At 44.5% G+C, this 21,600-nt stretch overlaps 1 protein-coding gene across 3 annotated transcripts in view; it reads right to left on the bottom strand.

Moving 5' to 3' along the window:
• Positions 1-21,600, bottom strand: part of LOC138511133 (NACHT, LRR and PYD domains-containing protein 3-like) — a 239,193-nt gene that overhangs the window by 132,842 nt on the left and 84,751 nt on the right. For 2 of the 3 annotated variants that reach the window (XM_069626617.1, XM_069626618.1), the window contains exon 2: positions 13,534-13,844. In XM_069626617.1, the coding sequence (XP_069482718.1) occupies positions 13,534-13,822 (289 nt within the window). In that variant the 5' untranslated portion in view covers positions 13,823-13,844. Of the gene's footprint in view, positions 1-13,533; positions 13,845-21,600 lie in introns of those variants that run through there. The other variant, XR_011280575.1, reaches the window with a different exon arrangement.

Here is a 21,600-nt window from a genome sequence, read left to right as displayed (position 1 = left end):
GTTGCTACGCTAACGCCACCCAATCCAACTGGATGAAATACCTGGATTTGGCGGAAGTTTCTTACAACAATGCGACTCACGCGGCCACTGGTGTCAGTCCTTATATGTGCTCTACCGGACAGCATCCTAAGCTGTTCCCCTTCTGTCCTGTGCCACCAAGCGCTGTTCCATCGGCTGACCAGATGATCCGCGATATCCAAAAGCAGCATGATTTGGCTCGGAGTGCCCTGGCAGATGCACAACAGCGCATGAGGGAGCAGGCCAATCGGGGAAGGACCATTGAACCCAGATTTCAGGTGGGAGATCAGGTTTGGTTATCATCCAAGAACTTACCTGTACGTAATCTGCCCACTAAACTAGCACCACGGTTTTTTGGGCCTTTCAAGATTTCCAAATGCATATCGGAAGTAGCATTTCGATTGATATTGCCCCAATCTTGGCGGGTACACCCAGTCTTTCACGTTTCCCTGTTAAAACCCTTTGTGAAAGACACATTTGGACGTGCCAGCCCATGTCCAGCCTCAATTCAGGTTCAGGGGGTACCGGAATTTGAAGTACAGGAGATTTGTGACTCCCGGATTCGTCGAGGTGTGCTCCAGTTTCTGGTAGATTGGAAGGGTTATCCTGCTTGTGACCGTACTTGGGAACCGCACAGTTTCGTGCATGCACCTCGCCTTGTCCGTGACTTTTTTCTCCGTTTTCCCTGGAAGCCTGGGGCCCCGGGTCTTTCTGGGAGGGGGCATGGTGTCACGCCGCCCAACCCGGGCCTGTTCCAGCCCACTCGTGTGATGCGGCGTGCCACGCCTTGGAGGGTTTACCCTCGCTTTCGCCTGGGAGGTACGGGGCGTGTCGTTCCGCGCAGGTGCGGCCGACCTCTACCGCGCATGCGCGGAAAGCAGGAATACGATGCTCTCGGCTCCCGGCCGATTTGCGGCCCAAGCCTCGCTTTGGGACTCCAGCACCTGGGAAACAACACGGCTTGCGTTTCAAGCCTCCCGGGTGTGGGAGGTCCTATTTAAGGAGCCCGGTGGTTGGTCAAACCGCGTCTCAACGTGGTTTGACCGGATCGTTGTTTTGCTCCTTGCCCTTGTCCTGAATTCCGTTCTGCCCTGCTTGCTGTTTTTCCCTTCCTTTCTGGTCTGTCCCTTCCTTAGCCGGTTAGGGGGTCCCTTCCTGTTCCCAGTCCCTTGTTCCTTCCCTGCTGGGGTGGTTCCCCTCTCTTAGTAGTTCTCTGTTCCTTCTCTGGGTTCTTGGTCCTCCCTGAGTTCCTTGCCTTCCCTTGCATTCTGTGGCCTCCTGATTCCTGCTCCTGGATTCGACTCTACACATCTCGCTCCAGTTGTCTTCAGAGAACCTCCAGCCAAAAGACCATCAGGCTCCCCCTGTCAGTGCTTGCACTGTCCTGATGCCACATTAATCAGGGGTGAGCGAACCTGTGGCATCGGGAGCTGGTTCACCTCCAGTCCAGTACCTATTTGGACGGGAGTTGGGCTGGTTCCTGGTGTCGCTCTCACTTCACTACAGAACTTATGGCAATCTGGCATCATCTACTAAACAGACTTCTGGACGAACAGGTACGCTGCGCCCTAGTGACGCCATCTTTAACAGACTGCAGTATTATATCAAAAGCATGACAATGTCAATAAAGTCATCTCCTATGCAAGCAAGACTTTATCCTCTGTGGATAAAACATCCAACGATTGTGAGAAGGCACTCCTGGCAACGGTTTGGGCATTGAAAAATTACCGCCCGTTCATCCAGGGGGAACACATAGTGGAGACTCCACACAAACCTTTGCATTATCTCCAAAGTGACAGAATCTGGGCCGGAAATGTGAGTAGTTCCCGAATTACTTCCTGGATTCTGTCAATGCAAGGCTTTCCTGTGGAGGTCAGATATGGCCAAAACAAGAAGAGTCCCCTCGCGCAAGGCCTGGCTGACTTGCATGATTGTGCCAGAGAAAACTGTCTCGAGGACGAAAGTCTTAAAACCAAGGACAACATGGAGGCATACCTGAATTCCCTAAACAAAATCTATGAAGCAGACAAGTGCAAGGGAATGCCCACAGTTTTTGTGGATGAGTGCTCCTACCATGTTGACAACAACAGGGAAAAGGAACTGGTGGCTGGGTGAATGATGCCTCGGAACCCTCCGCTGGGTACGAAATCGGTCCCCACGGTAATCACGTGGCAGAGCTGATGGCAGTTCAAGCCATCCTCACTGCCATCCAACACCAACTCCACAAACTGGTCATTATCACCGATTCAGATTATGGCCGGAACGGGTTCGTGGAGCACCTGGTTAATTGGAAAACCAGAGGCATGCTATGTGCTAACAATAAACCCCTAAAACATGGAAAACTAATACAGAATACTGATGATCTGGTCACCTCTAGTGGGATGACCATTTATTGGAAGAAGATCAAGGGTCATTCCAGAATAGAGGGACCAGACAAGACTGGAAATGACCTAGCTGATCAGCTGGCCAAAACCGGAGCCATCCAGGGGGATCCCTTTGAGATTGAGTCCCTGTTGGGGGTAATCCAGGTCACTGCTATCACTAGGTCCCAGACAAATGCTCACAATTAACTCTCAACTGCCCAGTGGAGTAAGGAGACCCCAGATGCTGATTTAATCATGGCACAAAAAGGGGATCCAATCATTGGAACATTTTATCAACACATTGAGGATCCTGAGAACTTTCCCCTGACGGATACCGATTGCATAGGGAAAGAGGACCTCAGAGTGTTGGTGAAATGTCCAAAAATGTTCCGAATCCAAGACGGTTTGTTGGTAAGGAGATCCATATCTGGCCAGTGGGTGGTCCCCAACTCATTCCGAAGCGAGAGGATCATGACACACCGCTCTCTGATGGACGAAGGACTCATACTTGACTGATCCGGTTTTGTCCAATTAAGGAATCCCACTTGCCCGATTCTCCCTCGACTTGATATCTCAGAAGAGTCGTGGGGGGGATATGTGTGATATATTGACCCACTCAGCTGTGCTTCCCCCACATCACCAAGCTGCATTTGTGCAGAAACAGCAAAATAGCTGTGCTGGCTCCTGCGAGCACTATGGCCTCAAAACAGGGTTTTGCAGCAACAGAAAGATGGCTGCAACATTTTGCCAAGCACACATGGGGCAGGATGGAACAAGGGGACACACTGAAGAAGATTGCCAGTGTGTTCCTACATATACCAATGGAATAAAATCAAAAAACAGCATTGCTTTGCTGCAAAGCCCAAAATCCCCATTAAAAAGGAGGCTTTTTCACCTTTTCAAATGCTGCTCTGAGACTATTTCCATCTGTTCTTCCTTAAATTGCTTTGATTAATAAGGCCCTGCCATGCCCATGCATATCCCTGCTGTCCCTCAGCAAAACCAAGCCTTATTCCTGAATGACAGGCTGTGCCAGCCAAAACCTGAAAACCAACAAAAGATTTACTTCAGCAACACAGAAAAACACTAAAAATCGTCAAAATCACTGTTTGAAAAGAAATAATAGCTTTCTGTGCACATGTGAATTTCATGGAGACCTTTGCCTTGTACAGACTGTTGTGTAAAACCATATTGGAAAGACAGATGCAAAACCGAATTTAAAAGGAAATATTAGCTTTTCATCACACATGTAAAATGGGCTTTGCAAAGGAGAAAATTGCCCGTTTTAAAAAGTAAACTGTTGAATTAAAGCTTTCTTTATTTAGCAATGTGAAGGGGTTTTGTTGATGGTAAAATACACCCATGAGCCATTTTATTCCACAGGTTTGTTTAATTCAGGACCCAAAATAAGAAAATAAAGATTTTAAACCACCTGGGCTGAATTTGCAAGCCAAAAAAAAACAAGTTATTCCAGATGGCAGGCTGAAACATCCCCCAAGGAAAGGAAACCACTGTGAAAACTCTCAGCAGATGCTAACAACCCCAGGATAATTACAGGTTGGGAAAAATATAGTCTATTCTGGGCCCACTAACAATGTAATTTCCAGGACGAGGACATGTGAAAAGAAAGTCGCACGTCTTTTTGATTTCTATAGGAGGTTTCAGAGGAGATCTCCATGACGACCCTGCTCTTCAGGGGGGTAGCTTGCCAGCTATGACCAAATATGGAAAACAAAAGACTGCCATTTGCTCCCTAAAGACTATCTATTAATAAAAATGTAAAAAGACTTATCTTGGCAGCAGGACTTTGTATAAATGTAAATATTTCACAGTTTAAAAGTGATTTTATGGCCTTTCATTTAAGACATCAGAGATTTTATTGCTGCATGGGGAACAGAAGTGACACTATTGCGTATTTTGATACTTACATACCTGACGATAAACCTATATCATACACATGTGTATAAAGTTAAGGAATTTTAGGCCGAATTTTTCATGCTCAAAAAGAAGTAAACGTACATAATAATGTCTCACAGATTGCAGGATTGGACAGCTGTCCTTTACATAAAATATGTGACCTGATTATGGAATTTATTAAGGTGCCACCATTGTACCAATGCGTAAATTCTGGTATGACAGATTTTTGGCAAAAAGGTCTGTGGGAAGTCTTTTTACATCATAAAATGCAGCCTCCTAAACTGAGTCACAACCCAGGGGAGGCAACTAACATTGATTGTCCAATCCAGTTGTTTAAAGGTGTGCTTAGCTAAGCCAGCCCAGCCATTTAGTCAATGATATCACTATGTTCTATATAAAGGGTCCCTGACAGGACTCCAGACACACTCTCTTCCTGATTTCCTGCGCAGTGTCCTGTACCTGTTTCCTTCATCTTGCACTGATCCAGATTCCAGATCCAACTACCAGGCCAATCATTGCTGACCCTTCCAGCAAGGCCTCGAATTCTACAATCCCAATACCCAAAGGGAGAAGCAGTGGTATTTTTGTGGGAAGACTCCTGATACCAGCATGGCTTGCTGCTGACCAATTGCTGCCCAGTAACTGCATCCAGAGGTACCTGTCCCATCTAGTGACCAGAATTGCCATTCGGTGTCCATTCCCAGTCCAGCTGATTTTGCCCAGCTGTCCTTTCCCAGACCAGATCTGTGTGGTGACCCGAACCCGTTGACGGTCTAAAAATCCCCAACTAAAAGTGGCCTGTGAGTATAAATAGAAACCCATAGAAATCCATAGTATACCTTGTCTTGCTTTGTCGTATCCCCCCTCCCTAAGCTATCCTATCCTTACCCTGATAACTTGTTAATATTGTCAGAATGATCTGTGCAACCCTGCTCTTGATTCCTAGTGCTAGCGCCATCTCTCTTTTCATTTTTTGTCTGGTGTAAACTGTAAACCCTTAGCTATATTTTGAGTATTCCAACTAATTTCCATATCTGTTATTGTTGGGGTCGACCACTGGGGTGGTGGGGTTGAAGTGGCGAATCAACCTTGGAGCTTACTGTGGTCCTCTTCAACAATATAGTCTAGATAATTAATTTCAAGTAACATTTGCCTTTCATTTTAAAGCCGATTTTCTATTTTTCACTGCCCTATTTATCCAAAAGTGCACCTCATTCTATCTTGCATATCTCATCCAGTTTAATAGCTAGAGACCCACTTTCACTTAATAACCCTGTGATATACATCTATCCGCACTGCAAATCACAGCATTTCACCGTTTTTGACAATTTAAACGGGAATTGAGTAAAATTGCAAAGTTGCCAACGTGTCATTTGACTTCAACCTGTTTTAAATCTTCCACTCATTTTTCGAATTGTATGCTCTGGCTAATCCATTGCTTGTGATTGTTAGTATCTTTGCATTGTTGCTTTAGTGAGGCATTGAATTTGTTTCAAGGTTTTTACACGCATTCATTATTTATTTATCCATTTCCGATTGTCATTTCATAACATTGCAAGGGGTTTAAAATCAGTTTTTCACTCTTATTTGGGGAGGGAAGGTCGGATTTGAATTCCATTTTCTGTCTCTTATTCCTGATTACCTGTTGATTCTTTATATCCATTCATAATTGATTATTTGAGGGTTGAGGGAACATTGCAGGGGGAAATCCTAACTTGAGTGCCATCTTTCCTAAAATCAAAAAGTGCTTCTATTCCCTGGTGTTTTGTATATGTGTCACTAGAAGGTTAAACTAAGTGCATTGCTTACATTCCTATTGTAATTATCACCCCATTGGTGATTGCTGCCCCATATTAAAAATTGTATGATTTCTTTTGAATTTTAAAATAAATATATATTGCATTTTACCAACCAGTCTGGTTCATGGTCCATTGTGACCCGGGGTATTTGAAAAGGGGGTGTGATACGAGTTGTGTACCATCTCAAAATTGAATCTGCATAAGATAACGAGAAACGCATCTTAGTTGTGCGCTACGTACTAGGCCGGGACCAAGGTGTGTGTCGCTGATTGAAATCCTTATCACAGCAGCCCCCAACCTGCTAAAGAATCAGCAACCAGACCTTAACCCATCTTCAAACAATATCCAACCTCAACCAAATGAACGCGCCTTCACGACACAGCACATCTCAGATTACAACCCATCCAAACACCACTAGCGCACAACTCAGTAGTGCTATGCCCAGGCTCATCTGGATACCGGTGCTACACACACTCCTTAGGATCCTCCTAGCCATGGCCTTAATACCACCCTCGCCTAATATCTCTCATGAGCCCCAATCCAACAATCAAAATCTAACCCTAGCAAGTTGCAAGTCACACACCTGTGATAATAACATAGCAACATCTGCGCTCATATGCGCCCAGAGAAACTCTAGGCTTAGATTCAGGACTAAAAGGAAGCATCTATTGCAAAGCTCTAAAGAAATACATCCACACGAGGACATATTAAACCTCACCAACACTCCTGATGAAACCGCAATCAACCCCCAAACCCAACCCAAAAGACTTAACTCACTCAGAAAAAAAAAAAACATCATTAGAAAAGCGGATAACACACCTGCCATAATCAAATAAATTAATTAATGCCAGATCAATCCCAGCTCACTGCAAATGACCTAGACTTTAGTGCCATAACATGCAGCAGGCCCAGCTCGTGTCCTTGCCCTGCCAGACGGCCATGCAATTATCAGGAAGGACAGAACCAATGCTAAATGAAGAGGCATTGCCTTCATATCCAAATCCAATCTTAACATCAGAGTAATCCCAAACATCCGTATCACATCAGCAGAACACCTATCCACAAAAATCACTATATCTGCCACGATCTCTCTAATCCTACATCTGATCTATAGACCTCCAGGGCCCATCTCTTCCTTCAATGGCGACATCGCCGCCTTACTCTCTATCGACACTAAGCCCAATTCCAAAGTCATCATTCTCGGCGACTTCAACCTAGGTCTATATATGACAGCTCTGACACCCAAGCCTCCATCCTAGCCAACATCATCGAGACGCAAGGCTTCATCCTACGATCATCCGGCCCGACCCATGCTAAAGGTTGCACGCTGGACTGGCTCGCAGACCACAACTGCTCAGCCACCATATCCAACAACGACCCCTGCCCACGGTCAGACCATAACATCATTCTCTTCACCATCAACGCCAACTCACCCATGAACCTGCCAACCCAAATGGCATCAGCTACCCAAGCACGCAACTCGCGCAACATTACACCCGACAATATTCTCCCACTGATCTCACAACTCACTAGACCCACAGAAGGGACAGCTGATTCCCACCTCCATAGTTTCCACCTATAGCCAAGCCATGAAATCTGCCCTAGACACGGTAGCCCCATTAGGGAACTGCATAGCTAAACCGAAAGCACATCTCAACCACTGGTTTACCCCTGAACTCAAAGACCTTTGCAGCAAAAAAAGAATTGCTTGCGGAAAGCATCTGGAGGAGAAATTCCTCGACCGCAAACAAAGAACAATTCACCTCCATACCCTCAGACTACAAAAAAGCAACTCACCAAGCCAAAAGCAATGCTTACAATTCCCGCATCAAAAATGCAGACTCTAGCTCCAAAGAGCTCTTCTCAGTCCTAAGAGAACTAGAAAGCCCCTCTCAGACACCAGATCTATGCATCAAAAACCAAACCTGGTGTGAAAACATTCAAAAGGCTCTCATGGACAAAATCACATCTCTTCAACTTAAAATCAACAGCAAAAAACTAAAAATGTATACCTCCCAAAAACCCATAACCAAACTCACTCCAACTGAACCTAATTCGAGTTTTCCCCTATCACAATAGAGGAAACAACCAAAATCATAAAAGGCCTTAAGCCTACGCGATGCCATGGCGATATCTGTCCAGCAACTCTAAAGACTGCACAGACAACCTGGCCCCCTTCCTCACATCTCTCATAAACAGCTCAAAGTACCTGATAACCTAAAAGAAGCGTGGTTCATGCCACTCTTAACACACACTCGACCCAAATGTACCCACCAATTACCGTCCCATCACAACGGAACCATTCCTATTAAAAACCTGGATAGAGCAGACTATGTCCAGATCCAAAAATATCTAGAAACCCACCACCTGCTGGGTCTACGCCAATCGGTTTTCCGCCCAGGCCACGGCACAGAAACAGCCTTAGTAGACCTCAAAGCGCAAATGGATCAGATGAGAGACAGAGGCAACCTAGCCATCCTCCTCCTACTAGACCACTCAGCGGAATTCAATTTGGTAAACCACAACATATTATGTCGTCATCTAGCCAACGATACCCACCTCTCCCACAATGCGATAGCCTGGATAAAATCATTCCTGTCCAACAGGACGATGAGTCTTCTCATCTTCCTCAGCAGCTAGCTCCACCCCTGTCTCCTGTGGAGTGCCCCAGGCCTCCTGCGTTTCACCTACCATGTATAACACATTTACAAAACCCCTCTTTGACAAATTAGACCTTATGGGCGTATCATACACAAACTATGCTGACGACACCCAAATCCTAATTCCCATCACAGGCGACTACATCACGGACACGAACGCCCTGAACACAATTTACCTCATGATCCAAGCCTGGATGGCCGGGAATGAGCTATGTCTTCATGATGATAAGACAGAGATCTTAATCCTGGGCAACCAGACAAAACTCAAAAATCTTTCACCCCATACAAATCCTTCAACATAGATGGCAACAAGATCATTACTGCCAAAGAAGTTAAGACCCTAGGAGTCTACCTCGACTCCTCACTCACCCGCTCATTGCAAGTCAATGCCATCTCCTTGGCATCCGCCTACACAGCCAAACTCATCACGGCCTGCAGACCCTATCTCTCAGAAGAGAACCGCATCACCCTGGCTAGAGCACTCATCTTCTCCAGGATTTACTATTGTAACGCCATCTTTGCAGGCTCCTCACTCAAAAATATCCAGAAACTCCAAATAGTGCAAAATAATGCCATCAGAGCAGCTCTAAACATACCCAAATCAGAGCACATTTCATCCATCAGAAGAAACATCCATTGGCTACCAGTGAAGGAACTAATGAAATTCAAAGTACTCACACTCACTCACAAATATCTCTCTGCTAGGCAGAATCCCGTGCAGTTCCCTCTGGGACCACTAAACAAGATTAAGACTACAGGTGAGAGCAATAAATCCCCTTTGGTATCAGTCTGTACCACAAAGATTTAGTTGGTAGCTGTGGCTGAGCAGTCAGACTTATCTCAAGAGGGAGATGAGCAGTATTCAGGGTTTACACAATAGGCAGTACAGTACTATGTTGCAAGGAAACACTGACCCAAGCTTTGTATTAAAAAGAGAATATATATTTATTTTACACACATCTAAGTCAACACATGAATCACAGTTGGTAAAGGAATCAGAATTCAGTCAAGGAAAAGTAAATACAACTCCCTATTCAATTGTAGACAAGTTTACGGTAGAGTGAAAACTGAGCAAAACGGCACAGTGAAAACCAACTACAAATGGCACTCTATCAATGTACCGAAAGGGAGGGAAAGCACAAGTTAAACCGAAATATCTTCAGCCACCCCCTAGCAACACTTCCCTGAAGTTTTGTGAACAAGTAATGCACAGTAACACTTTAGCAGAATGATAAGTGAATGAAAACTGAGCAAAATGGCACTGCCAAGTTAAAACAGTAGGAAGGAAGAGGGGTTTCGAAGATTTAGTTGCAACAACATATTTTTTATTAAAAACAATCTAGTGAGAGCAGATCTAACAAATCAGCCAGAGTCAATAGGCCTGAGCCAGAGTCAGTGGTACTGGACCAAGAGCTTAGGAGCAAAAAATGTTCTTGTAGCTGCAGTCAAGTCTTTAGTAGAAAAATATTGAAGAGGTAGATGCGAGGCGAAAGACAATGTTAAGAGAGAGGGCGGCCGACCCCACAAGTAGATAAAGGATTTAAAACACCTTTACGGCTACCACAGAAAAAGGGAGGCCTGGCGGAACAATGTACCTTAAACGTGAAGAAGTGGCTCCTGCGGTGGCGGTTGTTCCTGGTAGTTCCTGCAGGTCGAAAGGTCCAGCAGTGGAAGAGGGGCTCTCGTCGCGGAGGAAGATTCGAGTCGCTGCACTACCCAGGGATGAAACCAGCCGCGTTGCTGCCAAACGAAGTTTATAAGGTACGCTTCTTTTAATCGCGGTCCGGGTCGATAGCTGCCTGGCTATCCGGTCTCCAAGTGCTGAGCACTGTTGATTCGACCAATGCAGGTCCGAGGATGCGATGGGTGAACTGGTTGGTCCCACCAGCGCAAGGGAAGGAGGCTCTTTCGCAGAAGATCTCCTCTCGTCGTGTGGAAGAAAAAAGGTAAGACGATCCGGCAGGGCTTCACCGGTGGTGTAGATGCTGAAAATGTCTGTGGCTTCTCTCCCCTTCGGTTCCGTAGTTCCAGTGGCGACGTCTTGCTCTTCCAGTCCTCAGGACCCTGCTTTTATGAAGAAAGAGACCCATTCATGCAGCCTAGCTGCCACTCAAACAGTGGAGTGGTCTTCTTGGCGGGAGACCTTTGAGCCTATCAGGTTAGAGTGCGACCTGAGTTGCTGTGGCAACTCTGTCCAGGGGTTCTACTCCCCTTCCCAAACAACAGACCCACCCCAGACTCAGAGGCGCCGAAAGGAGGGTTCTTGGCAGAAGCCCGCCAAAAGAGCGAACAAAGGATCCCCGACCTGGGTTAGGAGTTTAGAGTAAGGCACGAGAAAGAATTTATATCAAAGTTCTGGCAAATAAAACCTACCGGAGTAAAGTTAATAATAAAATAAACCGGCGGTATGTTAGAGGCTGTCAGTAAAAGTGGTAGCCTCGAACAATGGGAAAATCCCATAGGAAAATATTCGCAGTCGAATATAAAAGGTAGTAACCACTGCCACCAGCCAGAAACTTTGCAGAGGGGGACTTTAAGGTATCCTCTCGAAAAGGAACATAGGGGAAAAAATATTAACCCCTTCCAGTCCGTCCATATTAAGATGGGTTGTATTGGTTATGTTCATAAAATTTGACTAGCAAAGTCAATGGGGACTTTACATGCCCCTGGAGACAGTAGTCAGTCCCAGGGTATGGAGTCTGTTTGGGGGTCGCTACGACACCCTTGTGTCACTGCACTGAGGGTGCTGTGTAACACATGTGCATAAACATGGTTCCTATGGGTGAGAGAAAAGATCCCATAGGCATTAAACACAAAAATAGCCTAGAACACACATAGAAAAAATGCCTAAGAGTGGGAAAAAGAGTCTCACTCTTAGCAGGTAAAAAAGAAATAAACCCTTCAAATCCAGCAAAGCTGCTGGGGGACTCTATAGGTAAGGGAAATTAGCCATAAGTGAGAATTCTCCCTAACACTCTCCAACACCACCCCTCTCTACCTGTCCAATCTCATAGTAAAACACCAATCTTCCAGACCCACTCGCACTGCCTACCTCGATCATCTAACCAAGCCCAGATACTATAGACAAAGGGCAGGTGGCTCCAGCTTCCCGGTCACCGCTGCCAACTACTGGAACGCCCTACCACTGGACATCAAAATGGAGCCTGCCCTACTCACATTCCACAAAAAACTAAAAACCTGGCTCTTTTCTCAGGACCCCAGGGACTAGAACACCGAACCATCCCGCAAACACTTAAGCCTGTTGATCACTGTAACCAACTTCTTTAGTTCATAACCATTTACCCAATCATGCCTATCACAACCAGCATAACCTGCACCCCTACTCTGAAACCTGCTGTAACTCTGCAACCTATTTCTTAAGCCTTGTCAAACATGTAACCGTTATCACACCTTAACCTGTAACCATGTTCTGAAGCATGTTGTAATTCTGTAACCAATCTCTTAAGCCTGTTCGAACATGTAACCATTATCTTAAGCTGTTGCTCCCAGATGCCCGATGGTTAGGTGCACCTTACAAATGTAATACTAAATAAATAAATCATTTTATTAGTTAATACAAATTAAAAAAAAAACGCCAGGGCTTCTACACCCCTGCCAGATTGCAATACCTCACACCTATCAACATAAGGTTTCGCTGCATTTCTTCCTAGCGTGACAACTTATGTGGCCGCTTTCAAATCCCTGCCCATGCTCTAAGACAGAAAGATAGAGCACACATGAACAGTACTCTGTGTGATGAGCCAGGAATGAGACATGGACACAGAGGACTTATGGTGTTTGCCGTACACCTTTATTAAACAATAAAGGGGATGGAAAATGCCTCACTGTCCCTCACCTAGGAGGTATGTCCCTCCCTCAACCACAACTAAGGGCCTGTCGTGCATCCAGATTTCCAAAGCGAAAATATCATGTGTCCGAAATCCTATCCTAGCCCTCACACTCTAAAAGTAACTCTAAGGTGCTAAGGGAAATATCTTTGGCCTGGTCGATCGTCTGCTTCTGGTTACTTCGACCCAAGTCGGAAGCAGCAAACTTCCTGCGCCACCAGCTGCCGTATTCCTGGACTCTCTTCTCGGCTGTCCTCACCCCAGTTGGTTACAAAGACAAACTCATGCTTCTTTTCCCGGCATGGTTTTAAACCATGTCAGACCAATCGCCTTCTTCCAGCCACTAGTCTTACTGACGTTGGTTTACATTAGGAGTAATCATTATTGCTCTTTGCCTCTTCCTCATCTCAGTTCTTGCTCTGTTATTTGCTCTCAGATATTGAGGAATACTGTCAGTAAAACTGTCAAGTTGCTGAAGGGGATAATGGCAGTATGGGGGATGGAGGGAAACGGGGAAAAGGGGATATTGTGGTTTACCCGATGATGTCATGTCATCACCCCTGCCCCCAGAGGGCCGTCTCCCCCCATGTGGTCATTCCTCAAATAGCCAACACCAGGGTGAGGATCAGGTAGCGGCTGCTGTCCCCCGACCACACAAGGAGAGGTTAACCCCGGTAAAAGACTGACAACACCATCAGATTCATCATAACAGCCATTTTACCGCCTGAAGACAATAAGCAGAAGGCCCTCATCTAAATATTTGTTGATCCCGGCAAAAGCTGAGGTATAGACTAGGGTCGGCCAGCATAGTACATTTGAGCAATGTTTCCGCTTGATATCTCAAAGTAATTTATTACAATATATATACAAAAACCCATTGTTCACAGAATAGAATTCATATTCATTTTGCAAATATTCAAGTACTTACAGCTCTGTAAAATTTCAACTCTTGGTAAGAGATCATTCCTGGGGATTGTCTTTAGTATCTCTGCAGTGATCTGTAAAGCAGATTGTTCACCATGGTGGGAGAGCATTAATTTAATGGTGCCCATACGGTCTGCCGTGTCAAGAGGCCCTCTTGGGACCTTTGATTTTCCATCAGTTACTGGCAGAGATTCCAGGTGGTACTTGAATTCCTTGAAATCATCATCTATTAGTTCTTGTAATAACTTCAAGAGACCCTCTTTGGGTTCTTGTGGAGCATCTTTTGGATCCATCTCAATTCAGAAAATACACAAACTGCAAAGAGAAATGCAAGCGTTCAGCTCGTTTTGCACATCAATATATTCATATTATACATTTACTGTGGGGCTTTGCAAGGTGCCACCATGTACACACACCATCATTTCTGAGGGCCAAAGCAATAGGAATGTGTCAAAGTGCAGCACATCAGTTGTGGGTCAGTGCTACTTGCAAAGAGAGAGAACCCATACAACTTCAGTTTTATAGTTTCAAGTAAAAACTTGGATCTAGTCAAAGGATCTGAGGTCCTTCCAACTCACTCGGCCAGATTCCTGAAAGCATGAATCTGCACTGGCCCAGGGTTGGGCCAGGTTTATAAAATTCTAACAAACACCACGTGTACATGATAAATACATGTCAAACAGTAAGGTCCCCTGGATCGAACTTTGGACGGCCACAATTGGTACCTATTTTGGTGAAAGGTTTTCAAATACTAACACTGCCGTTCCAGGTTTTCAGACTATAGAGTACAACATGGAGGCACAACCACACATCAAATGCCCAATACACAACAAATAACACATGCCACACAAACACCCCCACAAACAAAGCACTGCACAACCAAAATTAAACACCATTGAAAGTCAAATGCACTATCCCACACTACAACATACACGTACCAAACAGAACACATTAGAAAATATGAACCAAACATCAATTTTAACACAAAATCATTTATTTACTGTATTTTTTTGTAGTGCCCTGACCTGGAGGTATCACTGTATGATCATCCAGCTTTAGCAACATGAGAAGCCCGCAAGCGGCGTGAAAGGTTATCATAAACACTGAGGTTGCATAACAAGAGAAGCCTGCAAGCAGCGTGAAAGGGTATCCTAAACACTGAGGTTGCATTGCATGATCATCCAGCTTTAGCAACCAGAGAAGCCTGCAATTGGCGTGAAAGGTTATCATAAACACTGAGGTTGCATTGTATGATCATCCAGCTTTAGCAACAGCAGAAGCCCGCAAGTGGCGTGAAATGTTATCCTAAACACTGAGGTTGCATTGTATGATCATCCAGCTTTAGCAACAAGAGAAGCCCGCAAGCGGCCAGCTTTAGCAACAAGAGAAGCCCACTAGCGGTGTGAAAGGTTATCATAAACACTGAGGTTGCATTGTATGATCATCCAGCTTTAGCAACAAGAGAAGACCGCGAGCGGCGTGAAAGGTTATCATAAACACTGAGGTTGCATTGTATGATCATCCAGCTTTAGCAACTATAGAAGCCTGCAAGTGGCATGAAAGGTTATCATAAACACTGAGGTTGCATTGTATGATCATCCAGCTTTAGCAACCAGAGAAGCCTGCAAGCGGTGTGAAAAGTTATCATAAACACTGAGGTTGCATTGTATGATCATCCAGCTTTAGCAACTATAGAAGCCTGCAAGCGGTGTGAAAGGTTATCATGAACACTGAGGTTGCATTGTATGATCATCCAGCTTTAGCAACCAGAGAAGCCTGCAAGCGGTGTGAAAAGTTATCATAAACACTGAGGTTGCATTGCATGATCATCCAGCTTTAGCAACTATAGAAGCCTGCAAGCGGTGTGAAAGGTTATCATGAACACTGAGGTTGCATTGTATGATCATCCAGCTTTAGCAACCAGAGAAGCCTGCAAGCGGTGTGAAAAGTTATCATAAACACTGAGGTTGCATTGCATGATCATCCAGCTTTAGCAACCAGAGAAGCCTGCAAGCGGTGTGAAAAGTTATCATAAACACTGAGGTTGCATTGTATGATCATCCAGCTTTAGCAACTATAGAAGCCTGCAAGCGGTGTGAAAGGTTATCATGAACACTGAGGTTGCATTGTATGATCATCCAGCTTTAGCAACCAGAGAAGCCTGCAAGCGGTGTGAAAAGTTATCATAAACACTGAGGTTGCATTGCATGATCATCCAGCTTTAGCAACCAGAGAAGCCTGCAAGCGGCGTGAAAGGTTATCATAAACACTGAGGTTGCATTGTATGATCATCCAGCTTTAGCAACTATAGAAGCCTGCAAGCGGTGTGAAAAGTTATCATAAACACTGAGGTTGCATTGTATGATCATCCAGCTTTAGCAACAAGAGAAGCCCGCAATTGGCGTGAAAGGTTATCATAAACACTGAGGTTGCATTGTATGATCATCCAGCTTTAGCAACGAGAGAAGCCTGCAAGCGGCATGAAAGGTTATCATAAACACTGAGGTTGCATTGTATGATCATCCAGCTTTAGCAACCAGAGAAGCCTGCAAGCGGTGTGAAAAGTTATCATAAACACTGAGGTTGCATTGCATGATCATCCAGCTTTAGCAACCAGAGAAGCCTGCAAGCGGTGTGAAAAGTTATCATAAACACTGAGGTTGCATTGTATGATCATCCAGCTTTAGCAACTATAGAAGCCTGCAAGCGGTGTGAAAGGTTATCATGAACACTGAGGTTGCATTGTATGATCATCCAGCTTTAGCAACCAGAGAAGCCTGCAAGCGGTGTGAAAAGTTATCATAAACACTGAGGTTGCATTGCATGATCATCCAGCTTTAGCAACTATAGAAGCCTGCAAGCGGTGTGAAAGGTTATCATGAACACTGAGGTTGCATTGTATGATCATCCAGCTTTAGCAACCAGAGAAGCCTGCAAGCGGTGTGAAAAGTTATCATAAACACTGAGGTTGCATTGCATGATCATCCAGCTTTAGCAACCAGAGAAGCCTGCAAGCGGTGTGAAAAGTTATCATAAACACTGAGGTTGCATTGTATGATCATCCAGCTTTAGCAACTATAGAAGCCTGCAAGCGGTGTGAAAGGTTATCATGAACACTGAGGTTGCATTGTATGATCATCCAGCTTTAGCAACCAGAGAAGCCTGCAAGCGGTGTGAAAAGTTATCATAAACACTGAGGTTGCATTGCATGATCATCCAGCTTTAGCAACCAGAGAAGCCTGCAAGCGGCGTGAAAGGTTATCATAAACACTGAGGTTGCATTGTATGATCATCCAGCTTTAGCAACTATAGAAGCCTGCAAGCGGTGTGAAAAGTTATCATAAACACTGAGGTTGCATTGTATGATCATCCAGCTTTAGCAACAAGAGAAGCCCGCAATTGGCGTGAAAGGTTATCATAAACACTGAGGTTGCATTGTATGATCATCCAGCTTTAGCAACGAGAGAAGCCTGCAAGCGGCATGAAAGGTTATCATAAACACTGAGGTTGCATTGTATGATCATCCAGCTTTAGCAACCAGAGAAGCCTGCAAGTGGCATGAAAGGTTATCATAAACACTGAGGTTGCATTGTATGATCATCCAGCTTTAGCAACAAGAGAAGCCCGCAATTGGCGTGAAAGGTTATCATAAACACTGAGGTTGCATTGTATGATCATCCAGCTTTAGCAACTATAGAAGCCTGCAAGCGGTGTGAAAAGTTATCATAAACACTGAGGTTGCATTGCATGATCATACAGCTTTAGCAACAAGAGAAGCCTGCAAGCGGCGTGAAAGGTTATCATAAACACTGAGGTTGCATTGTATGATCATCCAGCTTTAGCAACCAGAGAAGCCTGCAAGCGGTGTGAAAGGTTATCATAAACACTGAGGTTGCATTGTATGATCATCCAGCTTTAGCAACAAGAGAAGCCTGCAAGCGGTGTGAAAGGTTATCATAAACACTGAGGTTGCATTGTATGATCATCCAGCTTTAGCAACAAGAGAAGCCTGCAAGCGGTGTGAAAGGTTATCATAAACACTGAGGTTGCATTGTATGATCATCCAGCTTTAGCAACCAGAGAAGCCTGCAAGCGGCGTGAAAGGTTATCATAAACACTGAGGTTGCATTGTATGATCATCCAGCTTTAGCAACCAGAGAAGCCTGCAAGCGGCGTGAAATGTTATCATAAACACTGAGGTTGCATTGTATGATCATCCAGCTTTAGCAACAAGAGAAGACCGCAAGCAGCATGAAATGTTATCATAAACACTGAGGTTGCATTGCATGATCATCCAGCTTTAGCAACAAGAGAAGACCGCGAGCAGCATGAAAGGTTATCATAAACACTGAGGTTGCATTGCATGATCATCCAGCTTTAGCAACAAGAGAAGCCTGCAAGCGGCGTGAAAGGTTATCATAAACACTGAGGTTGCATTGTATGATCATCCAGCTTTAGCAACTATAGAAGCCCACAAGCGGTGTGAAAAGTTATCGTAGATATTGAGGTTGCATTGTATGATCATCCAGCTTTTGCAACAAGGGAAGCCCACGAATGGCGTGAAAAGTTATCCTGAGCTGGTACAAGGGCAGGGGCTTCTCAAAGCCTCTCCACATTCCCCAAAGTAATGTGTGCCCCCCCCCCCGAGGCAGGAGTGGGTGCTGCACAGTCTACTGACAATTTGTGGAGGATTGTTACCAGGACCTCCTGTTAAACGGAAATCATATTATGCCTCCTTTTGATTTATATTGGCCTAAGCCTAGTCGCCCTATGGGGAAAACTGCGTTGCAAAGTTCCGATTTTGGGTCGACTTCCCTGCCATTTTAGAATCATCCACTATTTTGATTTCTGTTCTCATATTTTCTGTTCTAAAATGGTGGATTGTGTTTTCAACTTGCAACCAAGCTCCCGACCTTTGAGTTCTGTTAATGGTTAGACTGTCCAAGGGCCGACTGTTTAGACTAGGTAATAAGACCTTGTACTATACATGAACTTTGTTGCCCTAGCATGGTCTGCGCTAACAAGCCTCATCCACGAATGCACATCTGGAACAATGTAAAGTAAACTCCAAGCGTGGACATAGTCTGAACTCGATTGAATGTAACTTGTAAAGGGAGCTTGCTGTAGGATTTGGGAGCATACGTTGCCATTGTATCAATGTGGAAATACAAACATGTATAATCCTTTGAAAAATATTATGTGAACCGAATGTGAACTAGGCACAAACTCTAGACTGTGGATTATTAACGCAAAGAGGGGCTGGACAATATTGCTCAAAACTGTATAAAAGCACAAATGTCTAGATGTCCAGCACTCTCTCTCCTCTCTTTGACGGGCTGGTACTCATTGCGGGGTGTTGAGAGCCAGATAGCTATCTGTGTTTCTTTGTAACTGTACAGAATGAAGATCTGTGATTTTTTTAGCCCGTGATTGGTGTATTTCCTTTTGTGGTACTCAGCCTCGATATTTCCTTGTTTTTACAGATGGCGCCCGAATAGGGACCCTCAAGATTGATGCCATCTCGTTGAAGTGTTGACGCGGCTACCGGACCGAGATCGGACGTTGAGAAAGGGGGCCCCTTCTTGGATGAGACGCAACACCTCAACAGTACTGCACGACCCGACCCCTGGACGGTGAGCACGCGGTCCGAGGCGGCATCTTTACCAGGGTCCATATATCGAGGTGGGCAGTTTTGCTGAAATCACCAACCATGAGGGTCCTTTGTTATCCTTAGTAATCCGATCGGACCTCCCTTAGTCCTTTGATGAGGTGAGTCGTGCCCCGATTCTTAAGTATCCTGATATTTGATTTGGCGCATTGTTCTCGCGAGTACAATTACTGCCAGGTAACACCAGAAATCTGATATGCCTGAGAAATTGTCTGCCTGTTTCAGGGCATTATTCCGCAGAGACAGACAATCTTTGGAATTTGGCCATCCGGCACCACAGGAGGGGTCGCTGGCATGTACCATGTACTGTAAGTACGGCATTGGTAGTTTAGTGTTCAACGATATTTGGCACAGACAAACTAGACATGTTTCTCAACTTCAGTGGCCAATCACTGGAAGTTTTGAGATTTCTTGTATAGAATATTTATAATCTATATTATTAAAGAAAAAAGCTAGACCTACAGCATTTGACGTATTACAAAATTGAAAAAAAGAAGCTATGCAGCAGCTTAAAAGTAGACAGGAACATGCGCGCCGACATGTCGAGCGCCGAGAAAGCGTTATTGTAGGATCAACAAAACAGTCAGAGTCAGTTAGAAACATGAATAGGGCCTTTCAACTTGGCATCCAGAAAATATACCCGTCTAAAGATTTTCATGTGTCAGAAGAATTAATTGATAAGCTTTTAAATGAACGAAGGCCTGGTGCCACTGCGCCACCTCCTTATGTACCTATTCCTGTTGCTTTACCTCTTCCTGCTGTTGTTCCTCCTCCCGTAGTAATTCTTGCACCTCTTATTACACCTCTTATCACTCCTCCGCCGCTAGCTATTGCTCCTCTTCCTATTGTTGCTCCTCCATCTGTACCTCCACCTTTGCCTGCTGCCATGGGTCCGGTAGATTTGTCTTTTACACCAGTGATAGCACCTTTGTTACCTAGTGTGCAAGATTTGTCAACTCTTTCTCTTCCAAGTAGTTCACTTGTAGTTGATAAGTGAGCAGGATCGAAAATTGTAACTCGTAATACAGTTTCTAAAGAACAAAAGCGAGATCTGAATGCATGAATACAATCTGATGTATTTGCTACACTCTAATCTAGAAGGTTTTCCTGAGAAAACTGTTTTTATTGAAGGGATGGGAATTCATTTATCTGTAATGTGGAACAAACTAAACGATGAAGATATCCCAGAAGGGTTGAGGAATCTGAATGTTTTAGCATATTCAAGAGATACTTCTGAGAAAGTATATGAGCACGTCGAGAGGGTTTTTGAGTATAGAAGGGCGTTGGAAAGGTTACGGAATGATGAAATAGATGGTGATAGTTTGGGCGCTATGTTTGTACAGAAACAGTTATTTCCTCTTTGTAAATCAATGGGAGAAGAAACACGAATTTGCGCAAAAGATGCACTTAGATGGATTTCAGACATGTCGATATCTCCCGTAGAAGTATATGACACGTATAGGCAGTATACGCCAGAAATGCAGAGGAAAGTGATACAGGTAATGGTAGAATACATGCAGGATGAATGTATAAAAAGAAAGATTTGTTGTCCCGCAGAATTATTGAATATCTACAAGCGAGCTTTTTCGTCTGACACTCCTTCAGCTGCTTTAGCACTCGATTTAGCTCTGTTGCTCAGTAAGCGTTCGGAGTTGCCTACTTCTCAGTTGCCTATGAGAGAGGTTCCTCCGACATTTGTCCCTAAAGTTGAGGTCCCGGCTAATGCTGCAATGGGTGTAGCCGCCTATGACATTGATGCACATTATGTATCACAGTTTGTTCACGTCCCGTTCTCAAGACAGGAGGTGAATACCATTAGACACTCCATCCCAGATATTAGGAAGAATCAGACAGGGTTTTATAAAGAAATGGAATCTGTCTTGCAGTCATCAGTATTCACATTGGGTGATATAGATTTGCTATTTCATGTGCTCCTACCTGCCGATTTGTGGAAACAGATTAGGACAGTAGACTATGTACCAGGGTTAGGGGACACATGGGATTATTTGGCTAGGCAAGATAGAGAAAGGGAAGCTGGTGAGAGACCACCACAGATGATACTGACTTTGCCTGATAGTGACAAAACTGAAAGCCTTAATTCCTGAAAGAAGAATTGCTTGGGACAAACTTACTGCTTGTATCCAAGGAAAATCTGAGGGTGCTTCCGAATTCTTTAATCGGTTTCAACAAGTATTTTCAGATTTTAGTGGACATGATTTAAGCACAGAGTCTGGAAAACGATAATTTGTGGACAAATGCGCGTGGATTGTTACCCGACATCCAGTCTCAAATTATGACTTCTGAGAGCGCTTGGCAAGCTAAGTCTCAGTCTGAAGTGTTGCATATGGCTCAGTATTATGAAAACCGAGTCAATAATGAGAAGGAAAGGATTGAAAAGAAAAA

The sequence above is a fragment of the Ambystoma mexicanum genome, chromosome 6p, assembly GCF_040938575.1.
Source record: "Ambystoma mexicanum isolate Mex_15411 chromosome 6p, UKY_AmexF1_1, whole genome shotgun sequence".
NCBI classification, from domain to species: Eukaryota; Metazoa; Chordata; class Amphibia; order Caudata; family Ambystomatidae; genus Ambystoma; species Ambystoma mexicanum.
This window is presented reverse-complemented; position numbering and strand designations above follow the sequence as displayed.